General features: G+C 42.2%; 2 protein-coding genes across 2 annotated transcripts in view; both read right to left on the reverse strand.

Moving 5' to 3' along the window:
• LOC120031209 (kinesin-like protein KIFC2) overlaps positions 1 to 20034 on the reverse strand; it is a 21992-nt gene extending 1958 nt beyond the window's left edge. Inside the window, exons 1-8 of the mRNA XM_038976854.1 lie at positions 19863 to 20034; positions 19254 to 19446; positions 17437 to 17542; positions 16307 to 16479; positions 15085 to 15346; positions 5534 to 5721; positions 1432 to 1497; positions 939 to 1076 (exon numbers count right to left, since the gene is read on the reverse strand). Of these exons, the coding sequence (XP_038832782.1) occupies positions 939 to 1076; positions 1432 to 1497; positions 5534 to 5721; positions 15085 to 15346; positions 16307 to 16479; positions 17437 to 17542; positions 19254 to 19352 (1032 nt within the window). The 5' untranslated portion in view covers positions 19353 to 19446; positions 19863 to 20034. The remainder of the gene's footprint in view (positions 1 to 938; positions 1077 to 1431; positions 1498 to 5533; positions 5722 to 15084; positions 15347 to 16306; positions 16480 to 17436; positions 17543 to 19253; positions 19447 to 19862) is intronic.
• A 3302-nt stretch (positions 20035 to 23336) lies between these two features.
• LOC120031321 lies at positions 23337 to 25864 on the reverse strand. Its single transcript, XM_038977027.1, has 3 exons — positions 25819 to 25864; positions 25420 to 25531; positions 23337 to 25274 (listed from the first exon to the last, which is right to left on the reverse strand). The coding sequence occupies exons 2-3, from the start codon at positions 25507 to 25509 to the stop codon at positions 24735 to 24737; spliced, it is 630 nt and encodes a 209-aa protein (XP_038832955.1). The 5' UTR covers positions 25510 to 25531; positions 25819 to 25864; the 3' UTR covers positions 23337 to 24734.
• Positions 25865 to 25899: the final 35 nt, after the last annotated feature.

A 25899-nucleotide genomic window follows, 5' to 3' on the forward strand; every position in this document is an offset into this window, starting at 1 on the left:
GACCCAAACTTAAGGAAAGCTTTGACTATGTACAGACTCAGTGAGCATAGCCTTGCTATTGAGAAAGGCCATCGTAGGCAGACCTGGCTCTCAACAGAAGACAGGCTATGTGCTCACTGCTCACAAAACGAGGTGGAAACTGAGCTGCACGTCCTAACCTCCTGCCAAATGTATGACCATATTAGAGACACATATTTCCCTCAGAGTATACAGATCTACAAAGAATTCGAAAACAACCCCGATTTTGATAAACTCACATATCTACTGGGTGAAATAACACAGTGTGCCTCACAGCAGCATGATTTGTGACCTGTTGCCACAAGAAAAGGTCAACCAGTGAAGAACAAACTCCATTGTAAATACAATATACAACCCATATTTATGTTTATTTATTTTCCCTTTTGTACTTTAACTATGTGTACATCATTACAACTCTGTATATAGACATAATATGACAATTGAAATGTCTTTATTATTTTAGAACTTTTGTGAGTGTAATGTTTACTGTTACATTTTTATTGTTTATTTTACTTTTGTATATTATCTACTTCACTTGCTTTGGCAATGTTAACATATGTTTCCCATGCTAATAAAGCCCCTTGAATTGAATTGAATTATTCTACAGGGGGAGACAGAGCACAGCTAGAGAGAACATTATCCTACAGGGGGAGACACAGAGCACCATTAGGAAGAACATTCTCTTACAGGGGGAGACAGAGCAAGACCAAATTCACATAGAAATGTGAATTATAAATCTGTCATTCTCATTGAAAGCAAGTCTAATAAGTGGTAGATATGTTCTATGTGCACTATTTCTATGCTTCCCGTTCTTAAGTTACATTTTTACGTTTTTATCAGCTTCAAACAGCTTAAAATGCCATATTTGTGGTTATTGTATAGGGAACAGGGTGCCGTTTGGCACTTAACCTGCTTCTCACCTTGATGAGTACAGAGCTGGACTGGGAGGGGATGACAGAGAGCTGCTGCAGGAGGCCCTGGGTGACAGTCAGACTCTGTTTCAGACTCTCGTTCTCCGCTGACAGACACACAACCCGCTTCTCTGAGTCTGTGGCTCCCTGAGGAGGAGTGGATTACAGTATGCACTAAAGCATGACGAACAGGTTATATCACACTAAAGCATGACGAACAGGTTATATCACACTAAAGCATGACGAACAGGTTATATCACACTAAAGCATGATGAATAGGTTATACCTGTCAATACTGGTCCCACAATATTGCCTGCTTGTTGCCTAACCAGTATGATTTCCATATAGGTTTAAAACCAAGCCAGTGAAAGATACCTCAATGCTGACACACCATAGGGATTTTCACACTACACCATTTTGTCTCTGACTATAGCAGCAGTGTAAAAATGTATTGTGGCAGATTTACTGATAACAAATGGAGCAGATTGTCTTGAATGCTTACAGAGTCAGTTCTTAGTCTGGACAGCTCCTCCTCCCGCTCCTCGATGCAGCTCTTCAATTCGTCAATCTGGGGAGGAAACAGTGAAAGTATGTAGTCTGTAGTCTTGTACAAGAAGCTAAAAGGAGAGAAGATGGGAATCAAAAGGACAGATTGGAGTCTGTAGTCTTGTACAAGAAGCTAAAAGGAGAGAAGATGGGAATCAAAAGGACAGATTGTAGTCTGTAGTCTTGTACAAGAAGCTAAAAGGAGAGAAGATGGGAATCAAAAGGACAGATTGGAGTCTGTAGTCTTGTACAAGAAGCTAAAAGGAGAGAAGATGGGAATCAAAAGGACAGATTGGAGTCTGTAGTCTTGTACAAGAAGCTAAAAGGAGAGAAGATGGGAATCAAAAGGACAGATTGGAGTCTGTAGTCTTGTACAAGAAGCTAAAAGGAGAGAAGATGGGAATCAAAAGGACAGATTGTAGTCTGTAGTCTTGTACAAGAAGCTAAAAGGAGAGAAGATGGGAATCAAAAGGACAGATTGGAGTCTGTAGTCTTGTACAAGAAGCTAAAAGGAAAGAAGATGGGAATCAAAAGGACAGATTGGATGCTGAAAAAGTGAGTAGGTTTTTTTGTTCATCGATTGCAAATGTGCATTTGACAGTGTGCGCGGGTGCTGTCATGATATTTTTAAAAGAATATGAATTATGACTCATAGCACGCTAACTTCAATCATCTGCAAACTGCACGCAGAAACATAACAATGGTATTCATGAGGTCACCTGTCTCTGGGGAAGTAGAAAAAAGACATCTCTAAATCTCTCATTATCCCTTTAAACATGAATACCCCATAACAGGGTTAGGGCCAGTTTAAATTCAATACATTGGAGATGTTACAGGGATAGTTAGCTTTGTTACACCTTATAGTCAGATGGCTGACAAAAAAAAACTATGGGGGTGATGGGCGCAATTAGACAAAGTTCAGTGTTTGTGGCCAAATCCCCTCAAGTTAATAGTGGCTATTTAAACCACTTTGAACCATGGATTACAGTTACAGTATGGATGGATTAAATGGATTACAGTTGCAGTATGGATGGATTACATGGATTACAGTTACAGTATGGATGGATTACATGGATTACAGTTACAGTATGGATGGATTACATGGATTACAGTTACAGTATGGATGGATTACATGGATTATAGTTACAGTATGGATGGATTACATGGATTACAGTTACAGTATGGATGGATTACATGGATTACAGTTACAGTATGGATGGATTACATGGATTACAGTTACAGTATGGATGGATTACATGGATTACAGTTACAGTATGGATGGATTACATGGATTACAGTTACAGTATGGATGAATTACATGGATTACAGTTACAGTATGGATGAATTACATGGATTACAGTTACAGTATGGATGAATTACATGGATTACAGTTGATCCTGGCACATAGACTACTTTCAGGGTAAGGAACCATCTGACTGACTATAAGGTGTAAAAAAGTTAGCCATCCGTTAATTGAATTTACAAATCAATCATTGCAAATAGGGCATTAAATGGTCAAGGATTTCTTACTAAACTGAATCTGATAAGCTTTAGTAATTGTATTTATGAGCCCAAACCCAACCCCTTGACTGTTCTAAGTCCTGGTTATCTTCTAGTTGTTGCTTTCCCTCCACAGACGCTGTCATGAAGCGCTTCCCAGGTGCAACAAAGGGACAAGTGGGAAATGGCTTAAAACAGTCAAAATGGCTGAATTGAGAAGCGATGAATAGGATTAAATGATGTGTTTTGTGTCGTTTGTTCTGTTCTATTACCATGACTACAAGTATCACTGAAATAATGCTCCCGTAACATATATGTTAACACATATTGTTCAGATGTACTGTATCATGTAAGGGACATAATAAACATTTGAATACTAAATGTGTTACATATATATGAGCATATAAGTATTATGCATATATGCACATATATGTGGATATAAGGCAGAAATATTTGTCACAATATGAAAACGGCCAATTATTGTATATTTCAACATATATGTGACATATCTAGTGCCTCAGAAAGTCTTTCAAACCTATTGACTTGTTCTACATTTTGTTATGTTACAGCCTGAATTTAAAATGGGTTCAATACAGATGTTGTGTCACTCGCCTACACACAATACCCCATAATGTCAACGCGTAATGATGTTTTTAAAAGTTTTTACATACTAATAAAAAATGAAAAGCTGAAATGCAGTGGTGTAAAGTACTTAAGTGAAAATACTTTAAAGTATTACTTAAGTCGTTTTTTGTGGTATCTGTACTTTACTTTAATATTTATATTTTTGACTACTTTTACTTTTACTTCACTACATTCCTAAAGAAAATAATGTACTTTTTACTCCATACATATCCCTTTAAGCATGGTGAAGTTATTAATTACACTTTGGATGGTGTATCAATACACCCAGTTGCTACAAAGATACAAGGATCCTTCCTAACTCAGTTGCCAGAGAGGTTTGAAACCACTCAGGGTCTCCCACTCCTCTTTCTCTTCTGGTTAGAGTCAGTTTGCGCTGTTCTGTGAAGGGAGTAGTACACAGTGTTGTACGAGATCTTCAGTTTCTTGGCAATTTCTCACATGGAATAGCCTTCATTTCTCAGAACAAGAAAAGACTGATGAGTTTCAGAAGAAAGTCATTTGTTTCTGGGCATTTTGAGGCTGTAATCGAACCCACAAATGCTGATGCTCCAGACACTCAACTAGTCTAAAGAAGGCCGGTTTTATTGCTTCTTTAATCATCACAACAGTTTTCAGCTGTGCTAACATAATTGCAAAAGGGTTTTCTAATAATCAATTAGCCTTTTAAAATGATAAACTTGGATTAGCTAACACAACGTGCCATTGGAAAACAGGAGTGATGGTTGCTGATAATGGGCCTCTGTACGCCTATGTAGATATTCCATTTAAAATCAGCCGTTTCCAGCTACAATAGTCATTTACAACATTAACAATGTCTACACTGTCTTTCTGATCAATTTAATGTTATTCTAATGGACAAAAAATGTGCTTTTCTTTCAAAAACAAGGACATTTCTAAGTGACCCCAAACCTTCGAACGGTTGTGTATATTGCCATATATTAGTTGGGGTGCTAGGTGTTTGCCTGTAAGTATGCATCCATGTAGCTTTCTTTCTTTCTTTCTCTCTCTCTCTCTCTCTCTCTCTCTCTCTCTCTCTCTCTCTCTCTCTCTCTCTCTCTCTCTCTCTCTCTCTCTCTCTCTCTCGCTCGCTCTCTCTCTCTCTCTCTCTCTCTCTCTCTCTCTCGCTCTCAATCAATTCAATTCAATTCAATTTGCTTTATTGGCATGACGTAACAATAGACATATTGCCAAAGCTTACTTTGGATATTTACAATATTAAAATAAGAAGAATCAAAATTGTCAACAGGACAACAGTAACAACAATAACCAAGGGTCAAAATAACCATACATTGAACAATAACAATAAGCATACAGTAGAGGACATGTGCAGGTTGATTGGTCTGTCAGACACTGTCCCTCATCTTATGGCAGGCAGCAATGTAGTGCGCTGCCAACCCACAGCTCTCTGCGTCCTCCCCCAACAGGATAGGTACCCTATTCTCATCAGAGATGTCTTTGAAACCTTGAATAAGGGATTCAAATTTGGGGAAATGACACTCTAATTGTTTTATATTTGAGACATTTTGTCAGGAAATGCAGCTCTGTCGCAGGTTCTGCTGTTGTGCAGTGGCTGCACAGCCTTTCCTCTACAAGGAGCCAGGTTTTCCTGTGTCTACCCTTCTCAATGGCAAGGCTGTGATCACTGAGCCTGTACTCTGTCTCTTTCTGTCTCTGTCTCTCTCTATGTCTCTCTCTATGTCTCTCTGTCTCTGTCTCTGTCTCTGTCTCTGTCTCTGTCTCTCTCTCTCTCTCTCTCTCTCTCTCTCTCTCTCTCTCTCTCTCTCTCTCTCTCTCTCTCTCTCTCTCTCTCTCTCTCTCTCTCTCTCTCTTGCTCTCTCGCTCTCTTTCTCTCTCTCTCTGTATGCGTGCATGTTCAAATTTGTGCATACATATGCATGTGTGATGGACTGTACCTGATGTTGGAAGACCTGTACTCGTGAGTGTCGGTCCTGTTCTCTCTGCTCCAGTTGGGAGTGCAGCAGCCGTAGTTCTCCCCTCAGCTGGCTCTTCTCTCCCTGTAGTCCATACAGAGACTCTACCAGCCTGTGGAGTCCTGCCCCAGCCCCAGGCCCGGCCCCAGGGACATCAGCACCACACTCACCTAAAGGCAGACAATACTCTAGGATTATGACAGACATCTTCATCATTATACTCATTAACATCAGCAGCAGTATTATCATCATCACCACCACCACATCATAATCACCAGCATCATCAACATCATCATCAACATTAGCATCACCCACTTTCATCATCATCATCATCATCATCATCATCATCATCATCATCATCACTATTGCCACTATTATCATCATCACCACCACCATCATCACCGTCATCATTATCAACATTATTATCATCACTATCACCACTATCATCATCACCACCATCGCCTCTATCCTTCACTATCACCACTATTATCAGCACCACTATCACCACTATCATCATCACCACTATCACCACTATCATCATCACCACTATCACCATCACCACTATCACCACTATCATCATCACCACTATCACCATCACCACTATCACCACTATCATCATCACCACTATCCCCATCACCACTATCACCACTATCATCATCACCACTATCACCACTATCATCATCACCACTATCACCACTATCACCACTATCACCATCACCACTAACACCACTATCATCATCACCAATATCACCACTATCATCATCACCACTATCACCACTATCATCATCACCACTATCACCACTATCATCATCACCACTATCACCACTATCATCACTATCATCATCACCACTATCACCACTATCATCATCACCACTATCACCACTATTATCATCACCACTATCACCACTATCATCATCACCACTATCACCACTATCATCACTATTATTATCACCACTATCACCACTATCACCACTATCACCACTATCACCACTATCACCACTATCACCATCATGTAGAAATACAATGTATCAACATCACTATTACCTGACCTCTTTTCTAAATATATCCAGGAAGGATTGGATACGTACTCTGTACCAAGGTCTGTGTAGGTGTTGCAATATTAATGAAACTCATTGTGCACTTAAAACACAGTATAGTAATCACACATACAATGTACACATACATAGTAGTCAGACAGTAGTCACATAGTAGTCAGACAGTAGTCACATAGTAGTCAGACAGTAGTCACATAGCAGTCAGACAGTAGTCACATAGTAGTCAGACAGTAGTTGCATAGTAGTCAGACAGTAGTCACATAGCAGTGCCATGGTAGTTACTCAGTAGTCATACAGTACTCATACAGTAGTCACACAGTAGAGTAGTCAGACAGTAGTCACATAGCAGTGACATGGTAGTTACTCAGTAGTCATACAGTACTCATACAGTAGTCACACAGTAGAGTAGTCAGATAGTGGTCACATAGCAGTCACTCAGTAGTCACACAGTAGTCACACAGTAGAGTAGTCAGACAGTAGTCACATAGCAGTGACATGGTAGTAACTCAGTAGTCATACAGTAGTCACACAGTAGAGTAGTCAGATAGTGGTCACATAGCAGTGACATGGTAGTAACTCAGTAGTCATACAGTAGAGTAGTCAGACAGTAGTCACATAGCAGTGCCATGGTAGTTACTCAGTAGTCATACAGTACTCATACAGTAGTCACACAGTAGAGTAGTCAGACAGTAGTCACATAGCAGTGACATGGTAGTTACTCAGTAGTCATACAGTACTCATACAGTAGTCACACAGTAGAGTAGTCAGATAGTAGTCACATAGCAGTGACATGGTAGTTACTCAGTAGTCATACAGTACTCATACAGTAGTCACACAGTAGAGTAGTCAGATAGTAGTCACATAGCAGTGACATGGTAGTTACTCAGCAGTCACACAGTAGAGTAGTCAGACAGTAGTCCCATCTAATGCACAAAGTGGAGGTCCACACTCACAAGCGTAGAGTAGTCAGACAGTAGTCCCATCTAATGCACAAAGTGGAGGTCCACACTCACAAGCGTAGAGTAGTCAGACAGTAGTCCCATCTAATGCACAAAGTGGAGGTCCACACTCACAAGCGTAGAGTAGTCAGACAGTAGTCCCATCTAATGCACAAAGTGGAGGTCCACACTCACAAGCACTGCCTTTAGTCTACAACCTTTATAAAGTTCAGGCAAAGCAAGTGAGACCAGTTCTGTGTCCCAGATGGCACCCTATCCTCTTTCTAGTGCACTACTTTTAACCAGAGCTACAGTACTTTAGGGCCCTGGTCAAAAGTAGTTCACTAGAAAGGGAATAGGGTGCCATTTGGGGTGCAGGCCTCTCAGAACATGGTGCCCAGTAGATGTTTTAATCAGTTTCCTCCTCCTGTATGATTTATGGTGTTCTGTCTCTGCCAGGACTGTTTCTGTTTCTCTTTACTGAGCTCTACACTAACCAACCACACAGCCTCTGTCAGCTCTGCTGTGCTGAGTCACTGTTTTAGGAGATGGGGAGAGGTGGTGATTGGAGGGAGACAGGGGAGGAAGAGGAGAGTGGGGGTGGGGGTCTATGTAGCCAGAGGAGATGCTGGATGTTTAACTCAAGGGCAGATGCAGACACGTGATCCTGGGAACATGTGATAGGGGGGGGAATACAGGCTTTAATGTTTTACACTCAGGTGGAAGTAATGGCATCAGCCTGCTAGTTAAACCTGCCTTTAACCTCACATGCTAAATGAAGTTTGGGTAAATATGAAATGACCCATGTTAAATGTCTCAAAGAGCAGACTATTTAACAATGTCTAAGTAGAATAAAGCAACATTATCACAGGGAGAGTTTAGACACTGTGTTGTAGATGAACTACATGATAAACAACTAATGACAAGAGAAATGTGGAAATGTGTTTCAGCTTTACACAACATGCACATTTATAACATCATGGAGAGTCTTTGGGTATGAATGACTGGTGATTCTGGAGAATCTCCCAACTCACACAGCGTGTAGAGCATCATGGGAACACATCTAGTTAGAAGGGGTAGAACACCGGCTTCAAAAACACCAACGCAGGAGAACAGAATAACACACTACAGTAGCTGTTGACTTCAGAGAGGCAGAGCACCCAATTGTCATACTTGTCATAAAAGTAAAGATACCTTAATAGAAAAGTAAAAGTGAAAGTCACCCAGTAAAATACTACTTGAGTAAAAGTCTAAAAGTATTTGGTTTTAAATATAGTTAAGTATCAAAAGTAAATGTAAATGTAGAAATAATTTCAAATTCCTTATTTTAAGCAAACCAGACAGCACACTTTTCTTGTTTTTTAAATTTACGGATAGCCAGGGGCACACTCCAACACTCATCATTTACAAATTAAGAAGTTGTGTTTAGTTAGTCTGCCCTATCAGAGGCAGTAGGATGACCAGGGATGTTCTCTTGATAAGTGTGTGAATTGGACCATTTTCCTGTCCTGCCTGAGCATTTTAAATGTAACGAGTACTTTTGGGTGTCAGGGAAAATGTATGGAGTAAAAAGCACATTATTTTCTTTAGGAACGTAGTGGAGTAAAAGTAAATAGTAAAGTATATATAAATAGTAAAGTAAAGTACAGATACCTCCAAAAACTACTTAAGTAATACTTTAAAGTATTTTTACTTCAGTACTATACACCACTTCTTTTCTGCTCAGAGGATCCTGCAGAAAACACAGATCACAGAAACCACCAAAACGCCTTTCCTTTCCTCCACCATGACACACAGCCTGCATCCCAAATCTTTCCCTATTTATTTAACCTTTATTTAACTAATGCAAGTCAGTTAAGAAGAAATTCTTATTTACAATGACGGCCTACCCCAGCCAAACCAGGACGATGCTGGGTCAATTGTGCACCGCCCTATGGAACTCCCAATCACAGCCGGTTGTGATACAGCCTGGATTTGAACCAGGGTGCCTGTAGTGACGCCTCTAGCACTGAGATGCAGTGCCTTAGACCGCTGCTCCACTCGGGAGCCCATATTCCCCCAGGGCCCTGGTCAAATGTTACCCTATTCCCCCCAGGGCCCTGGTCAAATGTTAGCCTATTCCCCCCAGGGCCCTGGTCAAATGTTACCCTATTCCCCCCAGGGCCCTGGTCAAATGTTACCCTATTCCCCCAGAGCTCTGGTCAAATGTTACCCGATTCCCCCAGGGCCCTGGTCAAATGTTACCCGATTCCCCCAGGGCCCTGGTCAAATGTTACCCTATTCCCCCAGGGCTCTGGTCAAATGTTACCCTATTCCCCCCAGGGCCCTGGTCAAATGTTACCCTATTCCCCCCAGGGCCCTGGTCAAATGTTAGCCTATTCCCCCCAGGGCCCTGGTCAAATGTTACCCTATTCCCCCCAGGGCCCTGGTCAAATGTTACCCTATTCCCCCAGAGCTCTGGTCAAATGTTACCCGATTCCCCCAGGGCCCTGGTCAAATGTTACCCGATTCCCCCAGGGCCCTGGTCAAATGTTACCCTATTCCCCCAGGGCTCTGGTCAAATGTTACCCTATTCCCCCCAGGGCCCTGGTCAAATGTTACCATATTCCCCCCAGGGCCCTGGTCAAATGTTACCCTATTCCCCCCAGGGCCCTGGTCAAATGTTACCCTATTCCCCCCAGGGCCCTGGTCAAATGTTACCCTATTCCCCCAGGGCCCTGGTCAAATGTTACCCTCTTCCCCCAGGGCCCTGGTCAAATGTTACCCTATTCCCCCAGGGCCCTGGTTTAATGTTACCGTATTCCCCCCAGGGCTCTGGTCAAATGTTACCCTATTCCCCCAGGGCTCTGGTCAAATGTTACCCGATTCCCCCCAGGGCCCTGGTCAAATGTTACCCTATTCCCCCAGGGCCCTGGTCAGATGTTACCCGATTCCCCCCAGGGCCCTGGTCAAATGTTACCCTATTCCCCCAGAGCTCTGGTCAAATGTTACCCGATTCCCCCAGGGCCCTGGTCAAATGTTACCCTATTCCCCCAGGGCTCTGGTCAAATGTTACCCTATTCCCCCCAGGGCTCTGGTCAAATGTTACCCTATTCCCCCCAGGGCCCTGGTCAAATGTTACCCTATTCCCCCAGGGCCCTGGTCAAATGTTACCCTATTCTCCCCAGGGCCCTGGTCAAATGTTACCCTCTTCCCCCAGGGCCCTGGTCAAATGTTACCCTGTTCCCCCCAGGGCCCTGGTCAAATGTTACCCAATTCCCCCCAGGGTTCTGGTCAAATGTTACTCTATTCCCCCCAGGGCCCTGGTCAAATGTTACCCTATTCCCCCCAGGGCCCTGGTCAAATGTTACCCTATTCCCCCCAGGGCCCTGGTCAAATGTTACCCTATTCCCCCCAGGGCCCTGGTCAAATGTTACCCTATTCCCCCCAGGGCCCTGGTATTACACTATATATAGGGAATAGGTTGCCATTTGGGAGTGGGATGCGCACACAGTGGCTGTTGACAACACCTCAGAGAGGCAGGGAGCTCAGACCTGCAGAACAACCAAACAACCTTTCCTTTCCTGCACCGGGATCATAACACTGGGAAGTGCCCCTCCCCCTTCCCTGCACCAGGATCATAACACTGGGAAGTGCCCCTCCCCCTTCCCTGCACCAGGATCATAACACTGGGAAGTGCCCCTCCCCCATCCCTGTCCCAGGATCATAACACTGGGAAGTGCCCCTCCCCCTTCCCTGCACCAGGATCATAACACTGGGAAGTGCCCCTCCCCCATCCCTGTCCCAGGATCATAACACTGGGAAGTGCCCCTCCCCCTTCCCTGCACCAGGATCATAACACTGGGAAGTGCCCCTCCCCCATCCCTGTCCCAGGATCATAACACTGGGAAGTGCCCCTCCCCCATCCCTGTCCCAGGGATATTTATATCTGACACGGTACACGTGGAGGTCTAGCATCTAGCATGTGACGGAGGCTGGTATGTAAGTGCTCTACTCACAGCGGAGGGAAGAGAAAGCAGCACTCACAGGGATAGTTTATTCATGATATAACAACGGATTCCCTGGCCAAGTACCATAGTACCATTGTACCATACATCCATCCATCTCTCTGTCTAACACTCACAGGGATAGGTCATAACAACTGAGTCCCTGGCCAAGTACCATAGTACCATAGTACCACCATCCATCTCTTTATCTAACGCTGTTTGACGCGTAAGGAGAGGAGGTAATGCCTGAGGTCTCCCACTTAGGAAAGCCACACATTCTGCTGCAGAGCAGAGAGAACCTCGTTTTGGTTCATCTAGTGGCATGTTTCTCCAGGGTTATACTGTACTAGTCAGAGAGGACTATACTGCATTAGGAGAGAGGAGGGATCACTTACTATGCAGAGCTCGCTGTCACTGTCACACCAATCTGTCATGACATCCTAAACATTCCAAATGAGTAGCTGATTTGGTTTTGGGTGCCGAGATTACTGTCACACATACAGCCAACACACATTACAGTACTTTCATGATATTATACACATACATTACAGTACTTTCATGATATTATACACATACATTACAGTACTTTCATGATATTATACATATACATTACAGTACATTCATGATATTATACACATACAGCCAACACACATTACAGTACTTTCATGATATTATACACATACAGCCAACACACACATTACAGTACATTCATGATATTATACATATACATTACAGTACATTCATGATATTATACACATACATTACAGTACATTCATGATATTATACACATACATTACAGTACATTCATGACATTATACACATACAGCCAACACACATTACAGTACACTCATGATATTATACACATACAGCCAACACACACATTACAGTACTTTCATGATATTATACACATACATTACAGTACATTCATGATATTATACACATACATTACAGTACTTTCATGATATTATACACATACAGCCAACACACACATTACAGTACATTCATGATATTATACATATACATTACAGTACATTCATGATATTATACACATACATTACAGTACATTCATGATATTATACACACACATTACAGTACATTCATGATATTATACACATACAGCCAACACACACATTACAGTACATTCATGATATTATACATATACATTACAGTACATTCATGATATTATACACACACATTACAGTACATTCATGATATTATACACATACATTACAGTACATTCATGATATTATACACACACATTACAGTACATTCATGATATTATACACACACATTACAGTACATTCATGATATTATACACATACAGCCAACATACATTACAGTACATTCATGATATTATACACATACATTACAGTACATTCATGATATTATACACATACATTACAGTACATTCATGATATTATACACATACAGCCAACACACATTACAGTACATTCATGATATTATACACACACATTACAGTACATTCATGATATTATACACATACATTACAGTACATTCATGATATTATACACATACATTACAGTACATTCATGATATTATACACACACATTACAGTACATTCATGATATTATACACATACAGCCAACATACATTACAGTACATTCATGATATTATACACATACATTACAGTACATTCATGATATTATACACATACAGCCAACACACATTACAGTACATTCATGATATTATACACATACATTACAGTACATTCATGATATTATACACATACATTACAGTACATTCATGATATTATACACATACAGCCAACACACACATTACAGTACATTCATGATATTATACACACACATTACAGTACATTCATGATATTATACACACACATTACAGTACATTCATGATATTATACACATACATTACAGTACATTCATGATATTATACACATACATTACAGTACATTCATGATATTATACACATACATTACAGTACATTCATGATATTATACACACACATTACAGTACATTCATGATATTATACACATACATTACAGTACATTAATGATATTATACACATACAGCCAACACACACATTACAGTACATTCATGATATTATACATATACATTACAGTACATTCATGATATTATACACATACATTACAGTACATTCATGATATTATACACATACAGCCAACACACACACACATTACAGTACATTCATGATATTATACACACACATTACAGTACATTCATGATATTATATACATACATTACAGTACATTCATGATATTATACACATACATTACAGTACATTCATGATATTATACACATACATTACAGTACATTCATGACATTATACACATACAGCCAACACATACATTACAGTACATTCATGATATTATACACACACATTACAGTACATTCATGATATTATACACATACATTACAGTACATTCATGATATTATACACATACAGCCAACACACATTACAGTACATTCATGATATTATACACATACATTACAGTACATTCATGATATTATACACATACATTACAGTACATTCATGATATTATACACATACATTACAGTACATTCATGATATTATACACATACAGCCACACACACAAGCAGGGGCATATATGCTACAGACGTGTGCGCGCGCGCGAGCAAGCACACACACACACACACACACACACACACACACACACACACACACACACACACACACACACACACACACACACACACACACACACACACACACACACACACACACACACACACACTCTGATAGGTTGATAAGGGTGAGGGAGGGCTGTCATTCTTCTGTTGCCCAAAGCAGAATATCTGATTCAATCTAAAGGAGAGCAGATCCCTCAACACATCCATGGCTTTGAGGTCAGTTAGTCTGCATCCCAAAGGTCATCCTACTCTCTACACAGTGCACTACTTTGACCAGCCAAAGGCCACTATCTTTGGAAAAGGGTGTCATTTGTGACACAACTATAGTCTGATGTCATTCCTCATCCCTAATTCCAACTTGATTTACACCAACAGCCCTCTTCTAAGAAGCCTGTGACACATCAGCATCTCTCTCTACTGTGTATTTCAGACAGTGAAATGATTTCATTATGAAACTATACTTACGTTGTAGAGGGGTACACTGTATCTGAACATTGTGGAATAGATTGTCTTTCTCCCAAACTCTCTGCCCTATTCTACTTCCCAAAGGGAACCCTATTATAGAGCACTGTTGACCAGGGCCCTGTGGTAATGATACCCCTCTGCTCTCTATGACTAGCACTGTCTCCTCCCTTGTCTCTCTACAGTTAAAGTAAATACCTGAGTTTCCGTAGCCACTCTCTTCAAATGATGCAAGACATTATAACCATCCACTGTGTTTTTCATACAAGCACTAAATAAATAGTCAATATCTCAGTCAGGTGTAGCCTGTCTTCTTTTCTCTGTAGTACAGACTGGAATATACCCTCCCTCCCTCCCTCCCTCCCTCCCTCCCTCCCTCCCTCCCTCCCTCCCTCCCTCCCTCCCTCCCTCCCTCCCTCCCTCCCACCCCTGTCTCACCGTCGCTCCCCGGGGTGCTCGGTGTGTATTGCTGGGTGATGATGGCCTCCTCCAGGCTGTCGATGACGCTGTTCTTATCTCTCAGCCTCTGATGGTACGATGTCCTCAGGGTCTTCATCTGGCGGCGATGCTGGGCCCGGTGCCTCTTCAGCTGGACCCGGTACTGATCAGCCTGCTGCTGCAGCTGCTGGAGGTGGGAATACTGCTCCAGAAAACTCAGCAAGTGGGACATCACCGCCACCAAGGGAGACTCAGACATCAACTGGACCAGGAGGAAATGTGGGTTTAGATGGATTTCATCTAACAAGGCCAAGGCTTGAAGCAAGAAACTGTAGAATTTATTGCGTGAACTACTGTCTATGTGTACTAAACCAAGGGAGACTCCCACAACTAGACCAGCAGGAAGTTTAGATAATGCATCAGTTCTAAGAAGGTCATGGCTACAACTAAACCAGCAGGAAGTTTAGATAATGCATCAGCTCTAAGAAGGTCATGGCTACAACTAGACCAGCAGGAAGTTTAGATAATGCATCAGCTCTAAGAAGGTCATGGCTATAACTAGACCAGCAGGAAGTTTAGATAATGCATCAGCTCTAAGAAGGTCATGGCTACAACTAGACCAGCAGGAAGTTTAGATAATGCATCAGCTCTAAGAAGGTCATGGCTACAACTAGACCAGCAGGAAGTTTAGATAATGCATCAGCTCTAAGAAGGTCATGGCTACAACTAAACCAGCAGGAAGTTTAGATAATGCATCAGCTCTAAGAAGGTCATGGCTACAACTAGACCAACAGGAAGTTTAGATAATGCATCAGCTCTAAGAAGGTCATGGCTATAACTAGACCAGCAGGAAGTTTAGATAATGCATCAGCTCTAAGAAGGTCATGGCTACAACTAGACCAGCAGGAAGTTTAGATAATGCATCAGCTCTAAGAAGGTCATGGCTACAACTAAACCAGCAGGAAGTTTAGATAATGCATCAGCTCTAAGAAGGTCATGGCTACAACTAGACCAACAGGAAGTTTAGATAATGCATCAGCTCTAAGAAGGTCATGGCTACAACTAGACCAGCAGGAAGTTTAGATAATGTATCAGCTCTAAGAAGGTCATGGCTACAACTAGAAGCAACAGTACTATTGTGTAAATGAGACCCTATATTGTTCACTACTTTTGACCAGGGCCTATAGGGAATAGGGTGCCAGGTGTTTGTGGTGAAGCCTACCTTTCCTGCTGTCTCCAGCTGCACCTGGACCTCCCTCCTTTTCTCGTTCTCCTGTTTAAAGGACAGGAAGGCACCCAGAGGAGTGCATGCTGGGATATCGGGCACTTCACCACCTCCACCACCATCATCATCTTCATCACTCAGGGACAGGCCGTCACTATCACTGCTACTGCCTTGAAGAAAATACATCAGCATTTTAAAAAGGGCATGAATTCATACAATCAATCACTCTGAGAAATCACCATAAATCACTATGATAAATCACCATGAAAAATCACCATAAATCACCATGAGAAATCACCATAAATCACCATGAGAAATCACCATGAGAAATCACCATAAATCACTATGAGTTATTACCGTGAGAAATCCCCATGAGAAATCACCATAAATCACCATGAGTTATCACCGTGAGAAATCACCATAAATCACCATGAGAAATCACCATAAATCACCATGAGTTATCACGTGAGAAATCACCATAAATCACCATGAGAAATCACCATGAGAAATCACCATAAATCACCATGAGAAATCACCATAAATCACCATGAGTTATCACCGTGAGAAATCACCATGAGAAATCACTATGAATCACCATGAGAAATCACCATGGGAAATCACCATAAATCACTATGAGTTATCACCATGAGAAATCACTATGAGAGATATACCACATCAAAACAGTAGGTATTATCATTGCTCTTATTCCTATTCTACAGTAGCTATTGGGCTCCTGAGTGGCGCAGCGGTCTAAGGCACTGCATCTCAGTGTTCAAATACAGCCTGGTTCAAATCCAGGCTGTATCACATCCGGCTGTGATTGGGAGTCCCATAGGGCGGCGTACAATTGGCCCAGCGTCATCCATGTTTGGCCAGGGTAGGCCGTCATTGTAAATAAGAATTTGTTCATAACTGACTTGCCTAGTTAAATAAAGGAACAAATATTTGTTTATCATTAAGCCTGGTATTTAAAGTATCTATTGATCACCATGAGAAATATCTATCTATACCATAATAACAGCAATTATCACTGATATCTGTCAGCAGCAAGTACAGTAGTTAAGTATTTAACCAGTGTTACAGATGCTTCTATTTATAGACATTGTTGTCATGAAGCATCCACTCACTGGAGTCACTCAACCTGCTGCCACGCCCCCTTTTCTTCCTCTCCTTCCTGAGTGTGTGGCCTTTCTTCCTCCTGCTCCTTGTTTCCATGGAAACACGTCCTGGCCCCTGATCACAGCAACAGACAGACAGGGGGATGGCAGAGAGCAGAAACAGACATTAGTGTTACTAAATACTGTGTTAACCTCCAACACAGACACAACACACACACGTACACACTGCCAACCTGCAATGACACTGCCAGCCCAGATGCTGTTCACCATATACAATCAACCTACACAACATGTGACAGCATGGACATCTCTCTCTACCGACATAAAATAGCATTTCAGATGTACATTTGTGAGATTAGCAGTAACATATCCCCCAGACAGTAGACTTACATAAATAGCTCAGTATCTACACAGTTTCCCTGCTGTCATGGGATTGGTAGTCCTGCTGCTGGTTACCATCCTCTGATGACAAGACAAAGGAACCGCGTGGGGCTGTAGATAAACCCTGTTACTAGACTCTACTGAGAGCTGTAGTTACACACTGTTACTAGACTCTACTGAGGGCTGTAGTTAAACACTGTCACTAGACTCTACTGAGGGCTGTAGATAAACCCTGTTACTAGACTCTACTGAGGGCTGTAGTTAAACACTGTTACTAGACTCTACTGAGGGCTGTAGATAAACCCTGTTACTAGACTCTACTGAGGGCTGTAGTTAAACCCTGTTACTAGACTCTACTGAGGGCTGTAGATAAACCCTGTTACTAGACTCTACTGAGAGCTGTAGTTACACACTGTTACTAGACTCTACTGAGGGCTGTAGTTAAACACTGTCACTAGACTCTACTGAGGGCTGTAGATAAACCCTGTTACTAGACTCTACTGAGGGCTGTAGTTAAACACTGTTACTAGACTCTACTGAGGGCTGTAGTTAAACACTGTTACTAGACTCTACTGAGGGCTGTAGATAAACCCTGTTACTAGACTCTACTGAGGGCTGTAGTTAAACACTGTTACTAGACTCTACTGAGGGCTGTAGTTACACCCTGTTACTAGACTCTACTGAGGGCTGTAGATAAACACTGTTACTAGACTCTACTGAGGGCTGTAGTTAAACCCTGTTACTAGACTCTACTGAGGGCTGTAGTTAAACACTGTTACTAGACTCTACTGAGGGCTGTAGTTAAACACTGTTACTAGACTCTACTGAGGGCTGTAGTTAAACACTGTTACTAGACTCTACTGAGGGCTGTAGATAAACCCTGTTACTAGACTCTACTGAGGGCTGTAGTTAAACCCTGTTACTAGACTCTACTGAGAGCTGTAGTTACACACTGTTACTAGACTCTACTGAGGGCTGTAGTTAAACCCTGTTACTAGACTCTACTGAGGGCTGTAGTTAAACACTGTTACTAGACTCTACTGAGGGCTGTAGTTACACACTGTTACTAGACTCTACTGAGGGCTGTAGATAAACCCTGTTACTAGACTCTACTGAGGGCTGTAGATAAACCCTGTTACTAGACTCTACTGAGGGCTGTAGTTAAACCCTGTTACTAGACTCTACTGAGGGCTGTAGATAAACCCTGTTACTAGACTCTACTGAGGGCTGTAGTTACACACTGTTACTAGACTCTACTGAGGGCTGTAGATAAACCCTGTTACTAGACTCTACTGAGGGCTGTAGATAAACCCTGTTACTAGACTCCACTGAGGTATCTGTATACGACACATTGTGAGCTTCAAAGTGCACTATATTAGTGCCCTGTAGTGCCCTTTATAGGGAATAGGATGCCATTTGGGCGCAGGCGCTGTGACTAGACTCACCGCTGAGGCTCCGCCCTGAGCAGCTTCCAGGGCTTCTTCCTCCTCCTTCTTGAAGACAGTGTAGAAGATGTAAACTAGCAGGGAGTAGAAGGCGTACATCTCCCCTCCGTCTGGGACTCACTGTTACAGTGACAGTCGCACAACTAGATACCCAGGGAAACACTGTCACAGTCCAACACTGCCTCGGCTCACTCTGCAGAGAGGAGAGAGAGATAAAATGAAGAAAGAGAGTGAAAGGAAAGAGAGAGAGAGAGAGAGAGAGAGAGAGAGAGAGAGAGAGAGAGAGAGAGAGAGAGAGAGAGAGAGAGAGAGAGAGGATGACAATGTCGTTCTATAGCCCATTCATTTTCAAAACACCAAATCTATTCCCAAGGAGTGATGCCCATTCACTGACAACAAAGGCTCTGGCAGCTAAAATATCAAATGCTGACGGATGAGGATACCACAGAGAAAGACCGATTAGCATAGATCTGTCTAAATAGATCTGGCTGGTTACTCTTGATCTTTCCTCAGAGATCATCCTTCCATCTTCCTCTTTAATCCGTTTTCTGATCTTAAAACACTCCTCCTCTCCATCCGTCAGAAACATTTTGTCTTCTCCTTTCTTACCCATACTTGTCTTCAGGTCATTAATGATGTCCGTTCCAGACAATCCAACATTCTGCATTCCACCACAACATTCTGCATTCCACCACAACATTCCATGTTCTCCCTGTTTTGTCTGTTATTGTTCATTCTGAAGCCCCCTCTGCAGCCCCTCTCCTCTCTGCTGCAGCAGCATCACTGCACTGAGCAGCAGCTCCTGTGTGATTCTCTCTCTCTCCTTCTCTTCTCCCCTCCACTCTCTCTCCTCCTCCTCCTCTCCACTCCATCCATCCACAGGCTGCAGATGCAGCGGGCAGCTCTCTGCAGTGCTGAAGCAAGCAGCTGAGATGGAGATTGATTGTGTTGGGGGCCATGTGGCCTCATGCTGTCAGCAGTATGCAGCAGCCACGGTTGCTTCACAAATGGCACCCTATTCCCCACAGGGCTCTGGTCAAAAGTAGTGCACTATGTAAGGAAAAAGGTGCCATTTGGGATGCACCCCAGGAGTCTGAGCTGGAGGAGAGAGACAAGCCAGTCACTGATACTATCTGATGGGCACTCACATGGAAAGGATCAGGAGACATTGTTTATGTGTACAGACACGAGTTACAACAACACATTGTTAATGTACTGTATGTACAGACACGAGTCACAACAACCCATTGTTTATGTGTACAGACACGAGTCACAACAACCCATTGTTTATGTGTACAGACACGAGTTACAACAACACATTGTTTATGTACTGTATGTACAGACACGAGTCACAACAACACATTGTTTATGTATGTACAGACACGAGTCACAACAACACATTGTTTATGTATGTACAGACATGAGTCACAACAACCCATTGTTTATGTACTGTATGTACAGACATGAGTCACAACAACACATTGTTTATGTACTGTATGTACAGACACGAGTTACAACAACACATTGTTTATGTACTGTATGTACAGACACGAGTCACAACAACCCATTGTTTATGTACTGTATGTACAGACATGAGTCACAACAACACATTGTTTATGTACTGTATGTACAGACACGAGTCACAACAACCCATTGTTTATGTGTACAGACACGAGTCACAACAACCCATTGTTTATGTGTACAGACACGAGTCACAACAACCCATTGTTTATGTGTACAGACACGAGTCACAACAACACATTGTTTATGTACTGTATGTACAGACATGAGTCACAACAACACATTGTTTATGTACTGTATGTACAGACACGAGTCACAACAACCCATTGTTTATGTACTGTATGTACAGACACGAGTCACAACAACCCATTGTTTATGTACTGTATGTACAGACACGAGTCACAACAACCCATTGTTTATGTGTACAGACACGAGTCAAAGCTAAGGACCAAATTACATCATTGGTTCGATGTTTCTGACAATTACTGTTTCTGTGTGTATACCCAACAACATATAATCATTTTTGTAAAGAAATTATGTACCAGTACACAAATGACTTAAATCACAAACGATGCCGATATGCAAAAAAGGTTCATTCAAGCATCTATTGACTATATGTATTACTCATCCACTACAATGTAAATAAGGACATGAATTAACAGGTAGATATCCTTAGTTAAGTCTGGCCCTATTTATGTTTGGCTGAGCTGGGCTTAGAGCGTTGGAAGGAAGTCTGCAGAAAAGAGCAAGTCTTGTAAATAGCAGATCGAGGCTGGCGCTGTGCTATCCTGGAGTCCTGGGAATTACAGCAGGTCCGTTCTGCAGTGTCTACTCAGCGTCTCTATCCAACACAGAAATACATTCTTCCTTGGCTGTACTTTGAGGAGAAGAACATCTTGATGCATCCCAAAATGCATCAAACTGATCATCTATCTGACAATCAAATAGTCCTTTATTCACAAGTTAATCAAAGTACATCACAAATACAACATGACTTACACAGAGGGTTAACCAATTAGCATCCCGAAATCAATGCACAATCCTCCAACTAGTATCAAATATCATTTTATTGGTCGGGTACACATATTTAGCAGATATTAATGCGGTTGTAGTGAAATGCTTGTGTTCCTAGTTCCAACAGTGGAGTAATATCTAACAATACACACAAATCTAAAAGTTAAAAAATGTAATAAAAAAATATTGAAATATTAGGACAAGTAATGTCAGAGTCCAGAGTATAAATATATATATATATATACAGTACCAGTCAAATATTTGGACACACCTACTCATTCCAGGGTTTTTCTTTATTTTTACTATTTTCTACATTGTAGAATAATAGTGAAAACATCACAACTATGAAAAAACACATATGGAATCACGTAGTAACCAAAAAAGTGATAAATCAAATCGATTTATATAGCCCTTTTTACATCAGCTGATATCTCAAAGTGCTGTACAGACACCCAGCCTAAAAAGCCCCAACAGCAAGCAATGCAGGTGTAGAAGCACGGTGGCTAGGAAAAACAAATCAAAATATATTTTATAATTGATATTCTTCAAATAGCCACCCTTTGCTATTGAGATAATTGAGATAAAACCATAATTGAGATGGTTTGGGATGAGTTGGACCGCCGAGTAAAAGAAAAGCAGCCAACAAGTGCTCAGCTTATGTGGGAACTCCTTCAAGACTGTTGGAAAAGCATTCCAGGTGAAGCTGTTTTAGAGAATGCCAAGAGTGTGCAAAGCTGTCATCAAGGCAAAGGGTGGCTACTTTGAAGAATCTCAAATATAAAATATATTTTGATTTGTTTAACACTTTTTTTGGGGTTACTACATGATTCCATATGTGTTATTTCATAGTTTTGATGTCTTCACTATTATTCTACAATGTATAAAATAGTAAAAATAAAGAAGAACCCTTATTGTATAGACATTATGGACAGTAAGTGGATATAATATGTAGTATATCTGAAGAATCAATGAATATAGATCCATAGTGTTAGTGGTGTGAACACTGCAGATGTATCTAGTTAAATCTCACTGTAGCTATCTGCTGAGGCTGCAGAATGAACAGGATCCTGAATCTGAGGGGACTTAGGGCTGCGTCCCAAATGGCACCCTATTCCCTTTATAGTGCACTACTTTTGACCAGGGCCCATATCGAGCTCTGGTCAAAAGAAGTGCACTATATCGGGGATAGGCTGTCATTTGGATCGCAGCCCTGACTGTTTTGGTACCCCGGCCATGTTCAGGCACTAAAGCTATCGGCTCTCAAACGTGTCCTGTGTGTCAATGACATTGGCTTCACAGTGAGCATAGTCTAGTACAAGCTGTTTGGTGCTCATCGTAGGACAAGACACTGAAGTCAAGCCAGCCCGGGTTCAACCAGAGTGTGCCTCAAAATGCCACCCTATTCCCAAAACGGGCTCTGATTAAAAGTAGTGCACTACATAGGTAATAGGGTGTTGTTTGGGAGGCACACTCATAGACAAAGACAGTAATAAATGTCTGGAAGGCACTTCCATCCTCCTTATAGAGCCACCGTTGGGAGGATATTTCTACAGAGTAAGCAGATAGAATCTTTTATAGCCAATTGGTAATTACACTGTCCTGTAAATCAACATCCATAGATGAATTAGACGTTCTAATATGCGGTGTAAAAGAGGTTGGGAGTATTAGTGACCCATGACAATCAGTACATACAAGCATTAGATCCAAGCACTACTCCTTTTGTTGATACTTTAGCAAATCAATATTTTAGCACATAAAATGTTATTAACCGCTGTTACTAATATCATCAATAATGTTTTACAGTTTTAGAACTAGACACCAGTGCTTCTTCGATTTGCATAGATGAAAGTACTATGATAACAGAGCAGAGCTCCCTGGCCATGACAATAAGCTGAACAAGTAGAACAACGCCCTTGACAGCTCACACACTGGCAAGAGACACGTGTCCCAATGGTGGATCATGTCACCTCCAAGTTGGCAGACTGGCATCATTATATGGATCATATGGATAATCTCTTGGAAAGGTCATTGGCCAGTAGGAATTGGAAAGGTCATTGGCCAGTAGGAATTGGAAAGGTTATTGGCCAGTAGGAATTGGAAAGGTCATTGGCCAGTAGGAATTGGAAAGGTTATTGGCCAGTAGGAATTGGAAAGGTTATTGGCCAGTAGGAATTGGAAAGGTCATTGGCCAGTAGGAATTGGAAAGGTTATTGGCCAGTAGGAATTGGAAAGGTCATTGGCCAGGAGGAATTGGAAAGGTCATTGGCCAGTAGGAATTGGAAAGGTCATTGGCCAGGAGGAATTGGAAAGGTCATTGGCCAGGAGGAATTGGAAAGGTTATTGGCCAGGAGGAATTGGAAAGGTCATTGGCCAGGAGGAATTGGAAAGGTCATTGGCTACAGATCAAAGGCAAGCCACAGTACTAGAATAAGTAGAACAAGCTTGCTCATTTAAGTCAATGACGCCATAAAGAGTGCACCAAGCTATTTTGAGTGCACCAAGCTATTTTGAGTGCACCCATGAATTTACCAGTCAAATCGCCATGGTCAGAGGTTCCAGACCGTTCTATTCATTCTACTTCTATGAGGCAAGGCCCTGCAGGACAAAATAAATAGACCGTCCACCTGGTTCTCTTCTGTCAACAGCTCTATGTGCACATCATGAGACCACATCAACTTAACAATCAGTCATTATCATGTGTGAGGGACTATTGAACTGTTCAGACAGTCAGTAACTGTTACAGTAGCGTTTCCCAAACTCGATGCTCGGGACTCCAAGGGGTGCACGTTTTGGTTTTTGCCCAAACACTACAAGGCTGATTGAAATGATCAAAGCTGGATGATTAGATGATTATTTGAATAAGCTGTGTAGTGCTTAGGAAAGAAACTAAACCCCGGGGTCCCGAGGATTGAGTTTGGGGAAACCCTGTGTTACAGTGGTAACAAGTTAAAATGGTGAGTCCAGTTCCTTCAGTTCTAACAGGTACTTGCTAAGTGCCTTCTCAGAGGCCCAGCACCCTACAGCCATGGAGCCCTTCAGGAGCCACTTAAGCAGTCCCACAGTGGCCCCTGGAGAGACAAGGGGAGCCAGAGTCTTGACCCCCACCCTGGGGGCCACCATTTGGGGCAGGCTGAGGGCCACACTGCCCAGGGCCCCGACAGCGTTTCCCGCAAACAGACACACAGTGAGCGAGCAGGAGATGGCAGACAGGGCCAGACAGCGTGACATCAGCATCAACTCGTCCGCTGACAGCCAATCGCAGAGCACCGGGAGGAGAGCTGAGCCAATAAGGAGGATGTTGGCTGTGGTGCGGTCTTCGCTGAGCCACAGGAAGCCGAAGGAGACCAGCGGTGGAGCCAGGACCTCGCCGGCCCACTCCAGGTCCCCCTGTACAGAGGTCAGGTATGGGCTGAAGGAGAGAGGCAGGGTGCAGAGGCCTGAGGAGAGACCAAGCAGAAAGAAACCCACCGCTGGAGCTCTGTGGTCCTACAAGAGAAAGAGGGAGATGAGGGAACAGTCAGGGTGAGGAGAAAGAGAGTCATGACAATAAACAGTGGCAAAGGGGTGTTGAATGGTTTAATGGTACACAAGAGTTACACTCAAGTGAAACACCAATATATCCCCAAATTACCTTGAAGAGCTGATATGCTGTGTACAGGGCAGAGACTGACAGTGTGAGGTTGGAACATGCTGTGATCAACTCTGTCAGACAGCCTGCCATTGGTCTTGACTCAAATCCAAAGCTACAGTTGGAGGACCACACTGTTCATTTGATATGAAGAGACTGGGTGGGATTTGTGAAAGAGAAGAAGTTTTCACATATCTGCAAGTAAACTGTTGAATACCATATCAAAGTTGAGAAAATACTGTTGAAAGTAAGCTAGTATACTTGTCTTGCACCGTAGCTATGTGTACAGTGTTAACATTCTAAACAGCTATGTTTCAGGTTAGTAACGACGTTAATAATGACCAAAGTCAAGATTGAAACTAATATGTGAGCTGAAAAATATCGGTTAACATTCAACCTTACCTATCTCTGTTCCGCTTGTTTGAACACGTGAGGCAAACAGTACCAGGATGTGGGCGTTCCCAGACCTTAAAGAACTGCGCA

This window comes from Salvelinus namaycush, chromosome 37 (assembly GCF_016432855.1).
Source record: "Salvelinus namaycush isolate Seneca chromosome 37, SaNama_1.0, whole genome shotgun sequence".
NCBI lineage: Eukaryota > Metazoa > Chordata > Actinopteri > Salmoniformes > Salmonidae > Salvelinus > Salvelinus namaycush.